At 41.4% G+C, this 13,347-nt stretch overlaps 1 protein-coding gene across 1 annotated transcript in view; it reads right to left on the reverse strand.

Moving 5' to 3' along the window:
- The window catches only part of LOC148021160 (cold-responsive protein kinase 1-like), a 29,534-nt gene extending 17,436 nt beyond the window's left edge, over positions 1-12,098 (reverse strand). Inside the window, exons 1-3 of the mRNA XM_087699001.1 lie at positions 11,689-12,098; positions 11,457-11,587; positions 11,165-11,375 (exon numbers count right to left, since the gene is read on the reverse strand). Of these exons, the coding sequence (XP_087555127.1) occupies positions 11,165-11,375; positions 11,457-11,587; positions 11,689-11,830 (484 nt within the window). The 5' untranslated portion in view covers positions 11,831-12,098. The remainder of the gene's footprint in view (positions 1-11,164; positions 11,376-11,456; positions 11,588-11,688) is intronic.
- Positions 12,099-13,347: the final 1,249 nt, after the last annotated feature.

Genomic DNA, 13,347 nt, shown 5'->3' on the forward strand with positions numbered 1-13,347 from the left:
ATTTCTTGAAAATATCCAAAAGCTGTAGACAACTTCTAAAATAGGATGACATGTAAAAAAAAGCAAGTGGCTTTTAGCCATTTTTTGGGGATTTTATGCAAAAAGAAGGATTGGTGAAATCGTGTAATGAACGATCACAGTTTACAAGCAACAAACAACACTCCGAATTGGGAGAAGAAGAATGAGTAATCTTGGAAAACTCTAACCAGATGTCTTGTTTTATCCCCCTTTCAGAGCCAATGGAAGCATCAGATTAGCAGTCTAGGCAGCAGAGAAGCAGCTGTTGTTTGATGCACGTTTTTAGTCTACAAGGGATTTATCTTCTTAGGATGCAAAAATAAATTGACACCCTTCACCTCTATGGGTATTCTTCTACATCTTCTATTTCTTTAAACCCCTTCTCTTCCATCTACTCCTCTCCTTGAATCTCCCTTCACCCTACTCTCTCTTACCCCCATGGTAGACTTTCGACCCCAAACGCTCTGACACCGCAACCCCTGAGATTGATTGCCACCACCCTACTTTCTTGGCTGAGGGTTACCTTGCTGGGATGCAGAGGTCTAAGACTTGGATTTTGGCTATGTATCTCTTGCCTTTGATCTCATCATCAAAATGACTAGCCTTCTGATAATGTTGACAATACCTATTCTTCTTAGGTACATTCTACCACCCTGGATTAAGAGAGAATTGACAATTTCCTTGGGTTTCACTAAAAGAGGTTCGACTGGAATTGTGAGGTTTCTTATCCTTCCTTTGCTACCCTTTTTGAGAAGTGGCAATAAGAGTCCCCGCTACAAGAGATGCCCCATGAAACTTATTGAACAACCTAGCAAAAAGAAGAGCTAACACTCAAATTCATAGAATGTGGGCAAAGTGGGCTATGAGATGACCTGTTGCACAAAGTAAAAGTATTTCATTGGCAGCTTGTTTAGGAAAAGTGTGACCTAGTCATAAAGGGACTTAGGAGCCCCCATCGTAGAGAACTCAACGAGAAGTTGTGATACTCAAACAACTTGACCTTAAGGTCATCCTTTCATTAATGGTGAAAATTTGAAGCTCATGGTCAAGATTAATGCGATGGGTCTTATCCCGAGCAACATAGCAATCAGTCAAGTGTGCCCAACGCTTTGATACTAAGTTGAAATGCTTAAGCTGAGAATGAAACTCAGATAATAAGCCCTACATCAACTCAACTATGGCGGAGACATTACGAGTCTTCCATGAGCAGATGACCTCGTATGGAACAAGTGTGGAATCAAGTTGGGATTCCAAACCTTGTACAAGATCCCATGTGTTCTGGGAGTCTAAGACATGTCTCATCAAATTAGACCAAGTGATATGAGTGGAACCGTTGAAACAGGTTTTGTCATTAAATGAGTTTTTGGCAGATGAGAAGCTAGAACCAAGAGGTATCAATGGAGTTGGATAAGTGTGATGTGGTGATGGATAAGATGGTGGAGGATAAGAAGGGGGATAAGAAGTAGGGTAAGCAAGAATAGATTGTTGATGTCTGATGAGTGCTGATTGCTGCGGAGGGACGAGAACAAAAGTGTTTCCATAAGGTGCCGAAGGTGGAGGCAGAGGCACTGGGACACGGTAGCCTTTTCTAAGGGTCGACTGGGGCACAACAAAATGACCAAGTGGTCCACTAGGTAAAGCCACAAAGGCAAACTATGGTACCAAATGATCCACACTTGAAGAATGCCCTAGAGGGGGAAAACTCGAAAGTGTGTGTGCGGGAGGGCGATCTCCCATCACGAATACACCACTCGAATAGGAGAAAGAAGAAGTCCTAAAGACTATGTCTAATAGAGAACCCCCCGGTGTGGTGTGTGATGGAAACATAGATACACTTAACACTAGTCTTGTGGCAAAAAAGCCACTTTTGTGGCAATTTTGACCCTCTACAAAAAATTCAACGAGAAAGATTAAGAAGAAATGGTTTTATGGAAATGTGTTCAACGCAAGGTACTAGTTTTAAAAACATAGAATGGGTCAAAACAAGCTAGGAACTATAGATTTTAATGTTCATCTTTAATACCATTTTTGCAAAAAATCTAAAGCTTATAGTGCTTCTACTCAAAACTATCTCAGAAAAATTTTTATCAAGCTAAAACTTTCATGAAAAATACCTTGATATGTATAGTATGTATTTTCATTAAGAGATTTGGAACTAGATAAAAATTGTCAACTTTTTTAAGAGCTCCAAATATTATTGCTAAGTGTTGTTTTGACCAATTTTAATGCACTTTTGAGAATCCATTTTTTGTAGAAAATGAATATCCATTTAAAACTTGTTTCAAATCTTTAACTCTACTATCTTACAATGTTGGGAAAGTCCCATCCAATTTTGGTATCATATGCACATGTTATTTTCAATAGAGTGAAATAGGACCTGAGCCGCTAAAGTAACCTGCAACCACTTTTATGGCAAATTACAAGTCTACTGTTAATGAAGGCTAAAAGAAAAGTGCAGCAGAAGATGAGGAAGGGATGGGTGGGAGCACAAATGGATTTGTGATAGGTGAAGATGTGGAAAACATCATTGGTTCCTTTTGTCCATTAAATGCAACAAAATGAGATGTACCTACTCCAATATGACCATTAGAAACAAAATCATTTGAAGGAAAAAGAATAGTAAGGATACTTACAAGTTCTTACTTCTTTTTCTTACCTTGTTTGGAGTTTTCAAAGGAATATCCATCTTTCTCATTACTTCCACACCAAAAAATGCTACATATTACCCCTTCTTCAAGAGGATCTCCTAAACCGTGAGGAATAGAAAAATCAAATACCATAGAATCAGAAACAAGATTGTGCCCTGGCACTGGAGAAAAGAAGTAAGATGAAAGTGATATGTAATCCATGCCAACTTTCACTTAAGGATGGCCGGTCCAAAGTGGAGATTCCGTCGTACCTACATGGTCAATAGTTTTGTGCACTGAATCTAAAGGAGAAACTCAAGCTTACCTTCAATCTATTGAGCCCTATGCATAAAAATGAGATTGTACTTAGCGGCTGAAATCTCGTACGGCCGATGGACTCCATGGTAGTTCGAAGTTTCCCCACCAATGCCAAATCTAGCAAGGGCAAGCTAGAAGGCCCACTCTTGCTCGTTTCTTGACATGCTTGGTTGTGGAGTATAGAGTGGCAACTGCTGAATATACAATGCTCATGCAATAAACACACTATACAAAGAGTGAATATTGTACCACAAACTCTTGTATCTCGAGAATTAGGGCAATGATAATGAGCTAGAGAGTGTGTCATACTCCGAATGGATCCCAAAACATAGTAAGGCAGTCTCCAGATATCAAACACCAGCAATGACAACCAAGGAAGGTTGGATCTAATACAAACGACAGTGAACGAGAGAGACTAAAAACGCAAGTAAGGAGAGAGAAAAACTAAAAACGAGGTGAGGACAGAAACAGCAAGACGTAGCCTATTTAGGCTGGGGAACATCTACAAGAGAGAGAAATGCTAAAAACGGAGGAAAAACCAACAACAACAGTCAGCAAGCTGAAATCAGCACCAAATAGTGTATGGTAGGCTAGAAACACGCGCCAGACTACTGTAGATAACAATGGCCAACTTGGACCACAATGTCCTCCACATTCGAGGTATAGACATAAAAGACCTGAAATCTACAAAAACGAGATCAGAGAGAGTGGTGGGCTGCATACCTATTTATAGAAAGTTGGGGTACCCAAGGTTTTGCATATGGGACACATTAACTCTCTAGAATCGTATTTCTTTTTAAAACAAAAGGTTTTCTTCATTAATTAAGTATGTTTTTGGGCTATTTAAGTCGAGCTAATGCATTTTTAGCTCAACAACTCTTTACTGTTTTCTTGTGCAAACCCTAGCGTATCTTCAAAGTCTCTACTCCACATCAATGGATTGTATTTTGTAACCAGTTCATTTCCCTAACTCACACTTTATATGATACACCTAATAGTCATTCCACAATCACGAATCAAGATAATCTACTTGATCTCCATCAACATTTGTTACATTTTCTTGTACTTTGGTACATGGAAAGTTGGATATAGCACACAGGTCTCTATTTATCGAGCAATAAGAAAACCCAGCACGCTCACCATGGTGTTTGTGTGTTCCAAGGCACATGACTGCGATTGGTATGGAATTCATAGTAACATTACTTTTGCCCTATGTTGTCTTGGTACAATTCTCATTATTTCTACATGCATCTTCTCTCTGCTACTCATCTTCATCATTTTCTCAACTATCTTCTTCCTTTCTAGCCCCTTCCTAGCTTTACAATGACCTCCAAGCACATCCAAACCCCAATATTTTACAAGATTAGCAGCAACTCTCTCTTCAACATCAGCATTTGGCTGATCTCCCTCCTTTTACAAGCCTTCTTCTTTCCTTGCCCTCTTGCAAGTCTTAAGTTTTATTGACTAGAGTGTTGGCATCCACATTCATCTCTAACCTCAAGCTAATAGATATAAATATTGAGATATGGAAGCATTTTGTCAAACCTATTCTAAAGATGCACTTGTTGAGCTAAAAAATGCATTACATGCTGATTAGCCTCTTTAACAGCCCCAAAACATGCTTAATAAATGAAAACCCTAAAACGGGAAGCGATTCGAGAGAGTTTTTGTGTTAACCCTAATTTGAGAGGGTCCATCCACATCCATAAATATACAAGCTGCCCACCATTCAACCCATCCTTTTGTGTAAGTTTCTCACTCTACTGTGCAGATTTCAGCCATCAACCACCTACCATTTGCTATCCAACCATCACTGATTGCAACCCATCACCATCCTAGGAAGCCTGTTTCCAGCCATCACCCTACTAGCCTACGTTTTCAACATCTAGTGCCAAGTAATAGGCTGCTGCCATCTCTCTCACCAGGTGACTACTGCAGTACCTGCATTTTTGTTGTCCAACAGACCACCTACATTAGAACTCACCTCTCTTGTTGCCTGACAATCCTCTGCCTTGGTGATCAATTTTCAACCTTCTTTGGTGGTACACTACTACATTTACTAGATTTTAGTCTCTGACTACTGTGTTTTGGTAACCAGCCTATTGTCCTTCATTACCGGAGGTGGCAAGAACACACAAGATGTGAAGGCAAGCCAAAACACAAGTGACACCCCTTCCTCCAACAAAACCAAAGTAATAAAACCCATCTGGCAACAATTCCCTAAGAAAAACAGGTTTTGCACACACTACTAGAGATCGGGCCATGTGGACAAGGAGTATCATACCAAGGCCCAAGACCTTCCTCCTAAGAAAGCCCAATAAACCACTACGACTGCCTCCACTCCTACTAGACAATCAAATGGGGCTAAGCCTCCCGTTGTTACCCCATCTACTCCATCCATGCCACTAACTACTAGACATATGGCACATGAACAGCCTCAGCAGTCTCTCTCTTTAAATACTCCTAAACAATTAGCTGATTGGTTTGCTCGCTCCCAACCCATTGCACTCTTTGCATCCATTCCTAGGTCATCCTCTACACCCTCATGTAGGGCCACTTCTCCACCTTGTTAAGCATTTAATTGGCAACAAACTACTGGTTTTGCCTTGGAGTATCTCATTGCTGACCTTTGTTTTGTAGATTCTGATCTCTCTTGCAAGGTTTTGTATTTCACTGTAGGACTAACGTACAGCTTTGCACCAATCCTTCTTGGGCTAGAGATATGGGATCTTACAACATCTTTCTTGATGCTATCATAGTAGTGGCTTCTACCTTGCTCTTCTAGTTGAGGTGCTTCATCCTCATCTTCATCATGGTCTTCAATAACACACAAAGGCCGACATCAAGCTCTTTCTTTGGCCTCAACATCCAAGGTTGAGAAGGGGTTCCTACCCTTTCATGGTATTCTACAAGATTCAGCATTTGTCTTCGACATTAGCATCCCTTCCCTATTGTATCTTCTCCTTTGGAATGCTTTATTGCTTTGGGGTGGGACGCCTTGGAATAAAATTGAGTTGACCTTACTCTCTAGCCCTATTTTGGGCCTAAGAGGAGATGTTCAACTAAAAAACCGCCCTACTATTTGAAGGTCTCAATATGCTGCATCATCATAGCATCTAATCAACCTACGTTCTCAGTATCTAGTGCCAAGAGACAAGCTGCTACCATCTCTTCCACTAATGGACTACATTAGCAGGCACCCCTCCTCTTGTCACTTGACAATTCTCTCCCTCGGGTGATCAATTTTCAGCCTTCTTAAGTAATACACTGCTACATTTACTAGATTTCAACCTCCAACTATTATGTGTTTTGGTGACTAACCTACTACTCTTCATTATTCAACACTACCTCATCTCTAACTAGTGGTTACAACACTCGAGATCCATCTTCAATGCATGTCACTCTCCGACACTCATCGCTCTACCCTTGAGCATTCTATACAATCTTACATTCATTTATCGCATTGATTCATTCAAACTTTCCTTTTTTCTATGTATGCATTTGTGTTTTTGCTTTGGAGTTTTGAGTTTAGCATTTTGCGTTTAGGGTTTGAGATTTGTACGTCACTGTTTGTGTATTTGTGTTTCTATCGTACTCATACACTCTTATGTTTCCTCAATGCAAAACCCATTAGTTTTTTCACATTAAAAATGCATTACATGTTGATTAGCCGCTTAAACAGCCCCAAAACATGCTTAATTAATGAAAAACCCTAAAACGATGAGTAATTCGAGAGTTTTTTGTGTAAACCCTAATTTGGGAGGGTCCATCCACATCTATAAATAGGCATTGCTATCCACCATTCAGCCCATCCTTTTATGCACGTTTCTCACTCTACCGTGCAGATTTCAACCATCAGCCATATACCATTTCAACCATCACCGACTGCAACCTATCACCATCCAACCTCGGGCAACCTGTTTCTAGCCATCGCCCTATTGTTTGGAGGTCTCCATCTACTGCATCATCATAGCACCTAATCAACTTGTGTTCTCACCATCTAGTGCCAAGCAACAGGCTACAACCATCTCTCCAACCAAGCGACTATTGCAATATGTGTGTTGCCTAACAGTTCTCTGCCTCATGTAATCAATTTTCAACCTTCTCTGGTGGTACACTGCTGCATTTATTAAATTTTAGCCTCTGACTGCTATGTTTTGGTGACCAACCTGGTGCCCTTCATTATTCAACACTCTCTCATCTCCGACTGGTGGTTATAGCACTTAGGATTTGTCTCCAATGGACGTCACACTCCGACACTCTATTGCTCTACCCTTAAGCGTTCTATATGCTCTTAAATTCATTTATGGCATTGATTTATTCACTTTAGAGTTCTCCTTCTTTCTCCGTTTGTGTTTGTGTTTTCACATTGAATTTTTGAGGTTTGCGTTTAGGGTTTTGAGGTTCGCACGTAACTATCTGTCTTTGTTTTTTGTTGTGGTTGTACACTCTATGTTTCCTTAGTGCAAACCCTAGCAATTTCTTCACAGCACTCCAGTCTCCCACTTGGGAATAACTCAAAAGGACATGTCCCTATTCCACCCACAATTGCTTCCTTAGAGGAGATCCACAAGTTGATTGTTAGCAATAAAGGGCTCTAGCTGCCCTCATCTCCCTTATTTTTGAAAAGGTGTTTGCAACTTGCGGAAGCACAAAACTATACAATCCCTATAGACTTAACTTCTAAAGAGAATTGCTAATATGAACAACCTACACCACTATTAGCTTGAGGAGCCATTGATGAATTTCAAATAAGAGGGACCAAATCTCAATAATTGGGTGCAAAAAGCTATTGACCTCATGGGTCAACTAGTCAAGGCCAATCTTTTGATGACAAGGACTATGTTATTTATGTTTGGAAGATAGCTTTAGGTCTAGAAAGATTTCACTATCTTTGTGGTTATTTAGGTCAAAAGTGTCAAAGATGCGCTAGACTTTGCACGACCAAAGCAATTAATTAGTCCCAAGCTTGCGCATGTTCTTTAGGCCCATGATACATTTTGTGCCAATTTATGGTCATATACCTATTTACAAGCAACACGTAAATAGGGGACATTCATGATGGCTATCTCCAAGTTGTGAGCCCTACACATTGAGTCCAGGAATATCTAGATCTCCATCCAACTATGGCGACCTGAGTCAAATTTGTCCACTTGTAAGAAAATACTAGGGCAAACAAAAGAAAACACAAATTGTACAACATACACCCCAATTTGATGAATACTGAAGGGAAGAAGGGTGTATAGATATGAGAAGTATGTACAAAGAATCTAGTGTCTTCCAGGTCTTGAAGAGCAGGTCTGGTGATGAGTTGAAGGAGGTATCAAAGACGAGGGCAGCTCCAAACAGTGTAATATACTAGAGACGGATCACAAATAATCTGGCTGTCAGTGCCCAGATGATAATGTGGGGGCTTGCGAAGAGCAACGATGATGCCAGCAATCCCTCAGGATGAAAAACATGGGTGTTGCAGACTCGAGGGGCAGAGAACCAGCAGTCTGCCCGTGTGGAGAGCAGTGACAGGATGTAGATTCAGAAAAATGCAGGTGCTGCAGGCCTCAACCAGCAGCAGCACAACTGGGGACAGCAGTCTGTGGATTAGCAACAGCATGAACAGCAATCACTTGTCTTTGGGGGAGGAGATGATGACAATGTTGCAGGCAGGATGGCAATGATATTGACTGAGACAGAAAGCACAGCAGGGAGGGAGTGATAGCAACAGAGCGCTCAGGTGAATCAAGGCAGTGAGAGTTTGGGAATAAGTGGCCAACCCACAAGGTCCCTTTTATAGGACTCTTCGAGCTATTTGTCCTACCAAGTAAATACTTTTGTCTTTTCAATATAATTGGGGGCTGTTTTGGAGTTGAATGAGACCAGAAAAATGTAATTAATTTAGAGCTTAATTTTACATGTTCAACATTACTTGTAATCAATTTGTGGCTAGTGTCCTAATCTTTCTGGCAACCGATGCCATTTTGGCCTAAGATGCATTTCACGCTAATGTATGTCATATGCCTATACTAGACAGCTTGTCAGTAGGGCAGCATCATTTCCTCCACTTTTAGTTGTTATGTCTCCCACCTTCAATCCTAACACTCTCAGTAGCCTCACTACAGCTATGCATATAGTACATGCAAGGGATTTTCATTGTACCAGCCAGATTTGGCCTTCATCATCATTGCCTTCATGATTTCATCACTGCTCTTTTGCAGTGCTCAGTCATTTGATCGCGTGTTCCTTCTTTTACTACCAGCCACGGTATAATTGTTGTACTTCACAAAGGTTGCTGAATTCTGGTGCAGCCACCTGTTTTTTCTGCACAGCATCTGCATTGCCACCTACACACCTCATAACCAGCCCTTGTGGATCATTGCCCAGCCCTTGTGCCATCTTCTTATACCTGACCAAGTCCAGATTCACTCACATTTGGCACTTGCACTGCAATCTGCTGCTGTTTCAGATAGTTTCCTGCCATTTCAGCTCGACAACAACACTTACAACTAGATCTCCATCAAAGCTAGTCCAAAGAAGCTTCCCGCAAGCAGACAAACTGAATTAAACATTAGCAAAAGAGCATACATTCAAAAGGAAGAAAACCTTGCAAAACTATAAATCTGCTAGAACATTGTAAAAACTGCAACACACTTGAATATCCACTAGCAAAATGTTGATGAGGAAGCTAAGAAAACTGACTGCTTCCAAACCCATTTGGTAATCCACCTAGACCTGAAGGAAAACTGAAAATTCTCAAGCTCTCTGTCTTGCCTGGATCTGGCTGACAAGGTAAAATCTGAAACTTTTGTTAAAGCAAAGCTATCAGAACTCACAATAAAAGGACTCATCCACAGTTCGAGCTAAAGAAGTAGGAATCCATTCATCAAGCACTATTGCGGAGCACTCCCCACTTAAACTAAGAAGGCCTGAGAACATCCACATTCTACTAGTAAAGGCCAGACACTCCCACCATCTTTTGGATTATAGGATTAATCATTAGACTGGTGAAACTCTCCATAGGGGCCTGTTGTCAAACCTAGAGTTGTGCCTCCTAAAGCCTGATGCAGGCACCTTCCTCGGACCTCAACCTCCGCATGGGATCTCTTGATGAAACAAGCAATTCTCCAACAGCAGCAACTGTTTTGTAAGACACGAGGCAACAGGTACTGAAAAGCCTTTCCAGGCTGTCCAGAGATGGAAACACAGCATTTTCATCCTGCATTAAAGAAGAGACTCTGGAAAAACCTGCCGACTTGTTGCCCTGGGTGCAAAAACAGAACAGAGCAAGCCTCACCTAAAGACGGAAAGCTGGAGAAAATTGTCGTTCGTGTCCTGCGAAGTGACAGGTATAGCAATGATGTTGCCTGGGACTCATCACATGTACGTCTAAGTATACGAAAAAGGAAATCGCAAAGCAGCAAGAAGGAAACGCAAGCAAAGAAGCGCACAACTTTGCATTGAACTACTGCATGAAAACGATGATTCATATAAGGAAACAAACTACGCCAAGTTCGTCTACGTTCTACACCAGCAACACGGTGATCCTTGTCTCAAATGAGTCGTCATTTGTACATGCAAATAGTCGCAAGCGTATTTGCACAGGTTTCGAAAATATAACAAAATGTGCTGAGAACATGCGAACAAGAACCGTAAATTGTCGATCCTTGGTGCGATTTGTCAGGCTTCCGCGTATAAGACGCCTCGAGGCTGCTGGAATGTGGGGTATTAGGCGTGTCGAAATGAAGAAATATAAAATTTAAATTCGTCTAACGTTTTGTTTGGCGTGCCATTTATCCACCAGAATCTGGACTATAATTTTCAAAAGCTACCTTTAAATTTGTTTAACGATCTCCAATACATGCCACTACGACACACGCATTCTATTTTCAAACGAGCGATGTCAAGATTCTAAAAGCGAAAATCAGCCCTCCTGGAGATAAGAATGGAAACTTCCCCCTATCCTAAAATCTGTGGTCACAGACTCCCTACTTTTGATTTCTTATTTCAAAACTCTAGAGTGAAAATCCAACCTGGGTGTAGAAAACAAAATCTCTCTGTCAGATTTGTTTGTCCGACTCGCACTCAACAGTGCGGATGCTTATAATACACATCAAATGCAAGGATGACGGTGCAAAAAGTTTGGCGTGTAATGATCATAAACCACAACGATACAATTTCCAGACAAATGATCAGATTTCGATACGTACCGAAAAGATGCTTGTCGAGGCTTCTGTTGCTCAAGTATTCATAAACAAGGATCCTTTCAGACTCTTCCACACAGCAGCCGTAGAGTTTGATAAGATTGCGATGCTGCACAGTCGTTAAAAGGCTAACTTCGTTTAGAAATTCTTCTTCGCCCTGCCGGCTTGCCGCGGACAGCTTCTTCACAGCAATTTCCCTTCCGTCTTGTAGCGTCCCCTGGCCATTCAGACACTTAGGAATGAGATGATCAACCATCCTCCACAACCAGCTCCGGACTAACCTTGTCTGTTTTCTGACCTTGTAAACAACACCGAAGCCTCCCTGCCCTAACTTGGTCTCAATATTAAAGTTATCAGTTGCTAATCGTAGATCCCGCAGAGAGAACAACTGTGAATTGATCCAGCTATGGCTCGAGCTCGGGTGGCCACCTGATATAAGGAAACCCTAACTTTTTACCTGTTTTAAAGCCTAAGAATACAATAAGAGCGTAGAAATTCTCACAAGCACTTAAGGCGATCGCTAGAGAAACCTGTCGTGGAAGGGGTTGTAGCACTGCTTAGCGTGGTTTGAAAGGTGGTGGTGTTCCTGTTTACAGATGGCCGCTTCGCTCCGAAACATTTACAGCATTGGAAGAACGGCACCATAAAGGAAACTTGCAAGCCCGTGAGCATCTCCTGCTACCGGCAAAACGTGGAAATGAAACTGCATCCTCGATTCCAGCGGCACGTCTACAGCGAAGCTGCCGTTGACGGACGACCAAGCCCTGAGAGAAGGTTATCTGCCGTCATGGATGCGATGGCCGTGCTGAGCGCAGCGCACATGCTTCTCCATCGTCTACAGAGGAGGAGGAGGAGCACCTCCGGTCGGGGCTCTCGAAGACTCTCCTGTCACGGCTAAATTTTCAAAAGCGCGACGTCCGTGGACTGTGAATCGGGAATTGGGAGAGTCGTGTCACGCCTGGCTGACACGACTTTGTAGGAGTCTTACAAGTAAGACTTAAGTTATCGCGAACGTGGTTGTTTCGCTTTCTTACTTATTACCGCCTTACAAGTAACTTCACAGCCTGGTTGCACCCCGGACTAGTGCTGTAAATAAACGTGCTCCACCCACTTACTTATTGTACCGCCTAACATAGTGGTGTAAATAAACGCTGCTCCACCCACTAGCACTAGGGTCACACCCTTTTTGTGTCAAGGGAGCAAGGTTAATATAACCCCCCATCTGCGCCTACTAGCAACCCCAAAAAAGCAAGTGCTAACCCAGTGCTTGCAAAGTTAGCGCGTCTGAGACCTCCCATTCACCAATTGTGCAATGAACACCTCAAAAATGTTTGCCTCTACTAGCACTCCCTATGGAACCATGTTGTTTATGAGGGAAGACTTAGGCCCTTTCAGCCCTATAGCCCCTAGTGTGACGGGGCTCTAAAGTCAACATGGTGCACATCACTTCCTTGATGCATCCCTCTCTCTTTCTAAAGATTCATTCCATGGTGAAAGTTTGAATACTAAGGTAGTGACAATTTGCTCCTTCCAGCTCTTGCATCAAACTTGCTGAGCTAGCCCACACAAACAAGTTGATGATTCAATCTTAAACACATTGTTGTCTTGAGTTGGACTTTGTATCCAATTATTTCACAACATATGCTAAGTTGTGTAAGATTACTTATGAGAACTCTTTCCTATATCAACATGTTTAACAAGGCCTTAACTAACATTTTGTCCATTCTCCTTTGGTTTATACTTCCTCCTCATTAAGATACCATCTTTGATATTTTAAATTTCTATAATTGTGGATGTGGCTAAGGAATTCTCAAAATATTATTGAAAATTGTATGCTTTATAGCATGAAAATATTTTATTTTTCTAGGTGAGCATACAAGCCCAAGGACTTTGCATGCGTGTATGCGCAATTGATTTATTTATTGTAAAAGCCTAGAAAGGCTAAATTATTATTCATGGATGTAAAGCTATTAGAATATGTTAGATTTAATTTGGCAAAAGAAAGTTGTTTTTTTTTAGGAAAAGCAATAACGTAAAAAGATGCCTTTAATGTATTTTGTGCATAAAAGCTAATTTATAAATACATGCATAGGAGACATGTTCACCCATGCATGGGGGGAGATTGTACCCAAAGTTCTTATGTCGTGCAAGCTTTGTTGATCTCTCTTCTCTCTTGCCATTTGTTCTAT

Source organism: Lygodium microphyllum, chromosome 18 (genome assembly GCF_053477565.2).
Source record: "Lygodium microphyllum isolate KBCC chromosome 18, Lygodium_microphyllum_v1.1.10, whole genome shotgun sequence".
Lineage (NCBI taxonomy): Eukaryota > Viridiplantae > Streptophyta > Polypodiopsida > Schizaeales > Lygodiaceae > Lygodium > Lygodium microphyllum.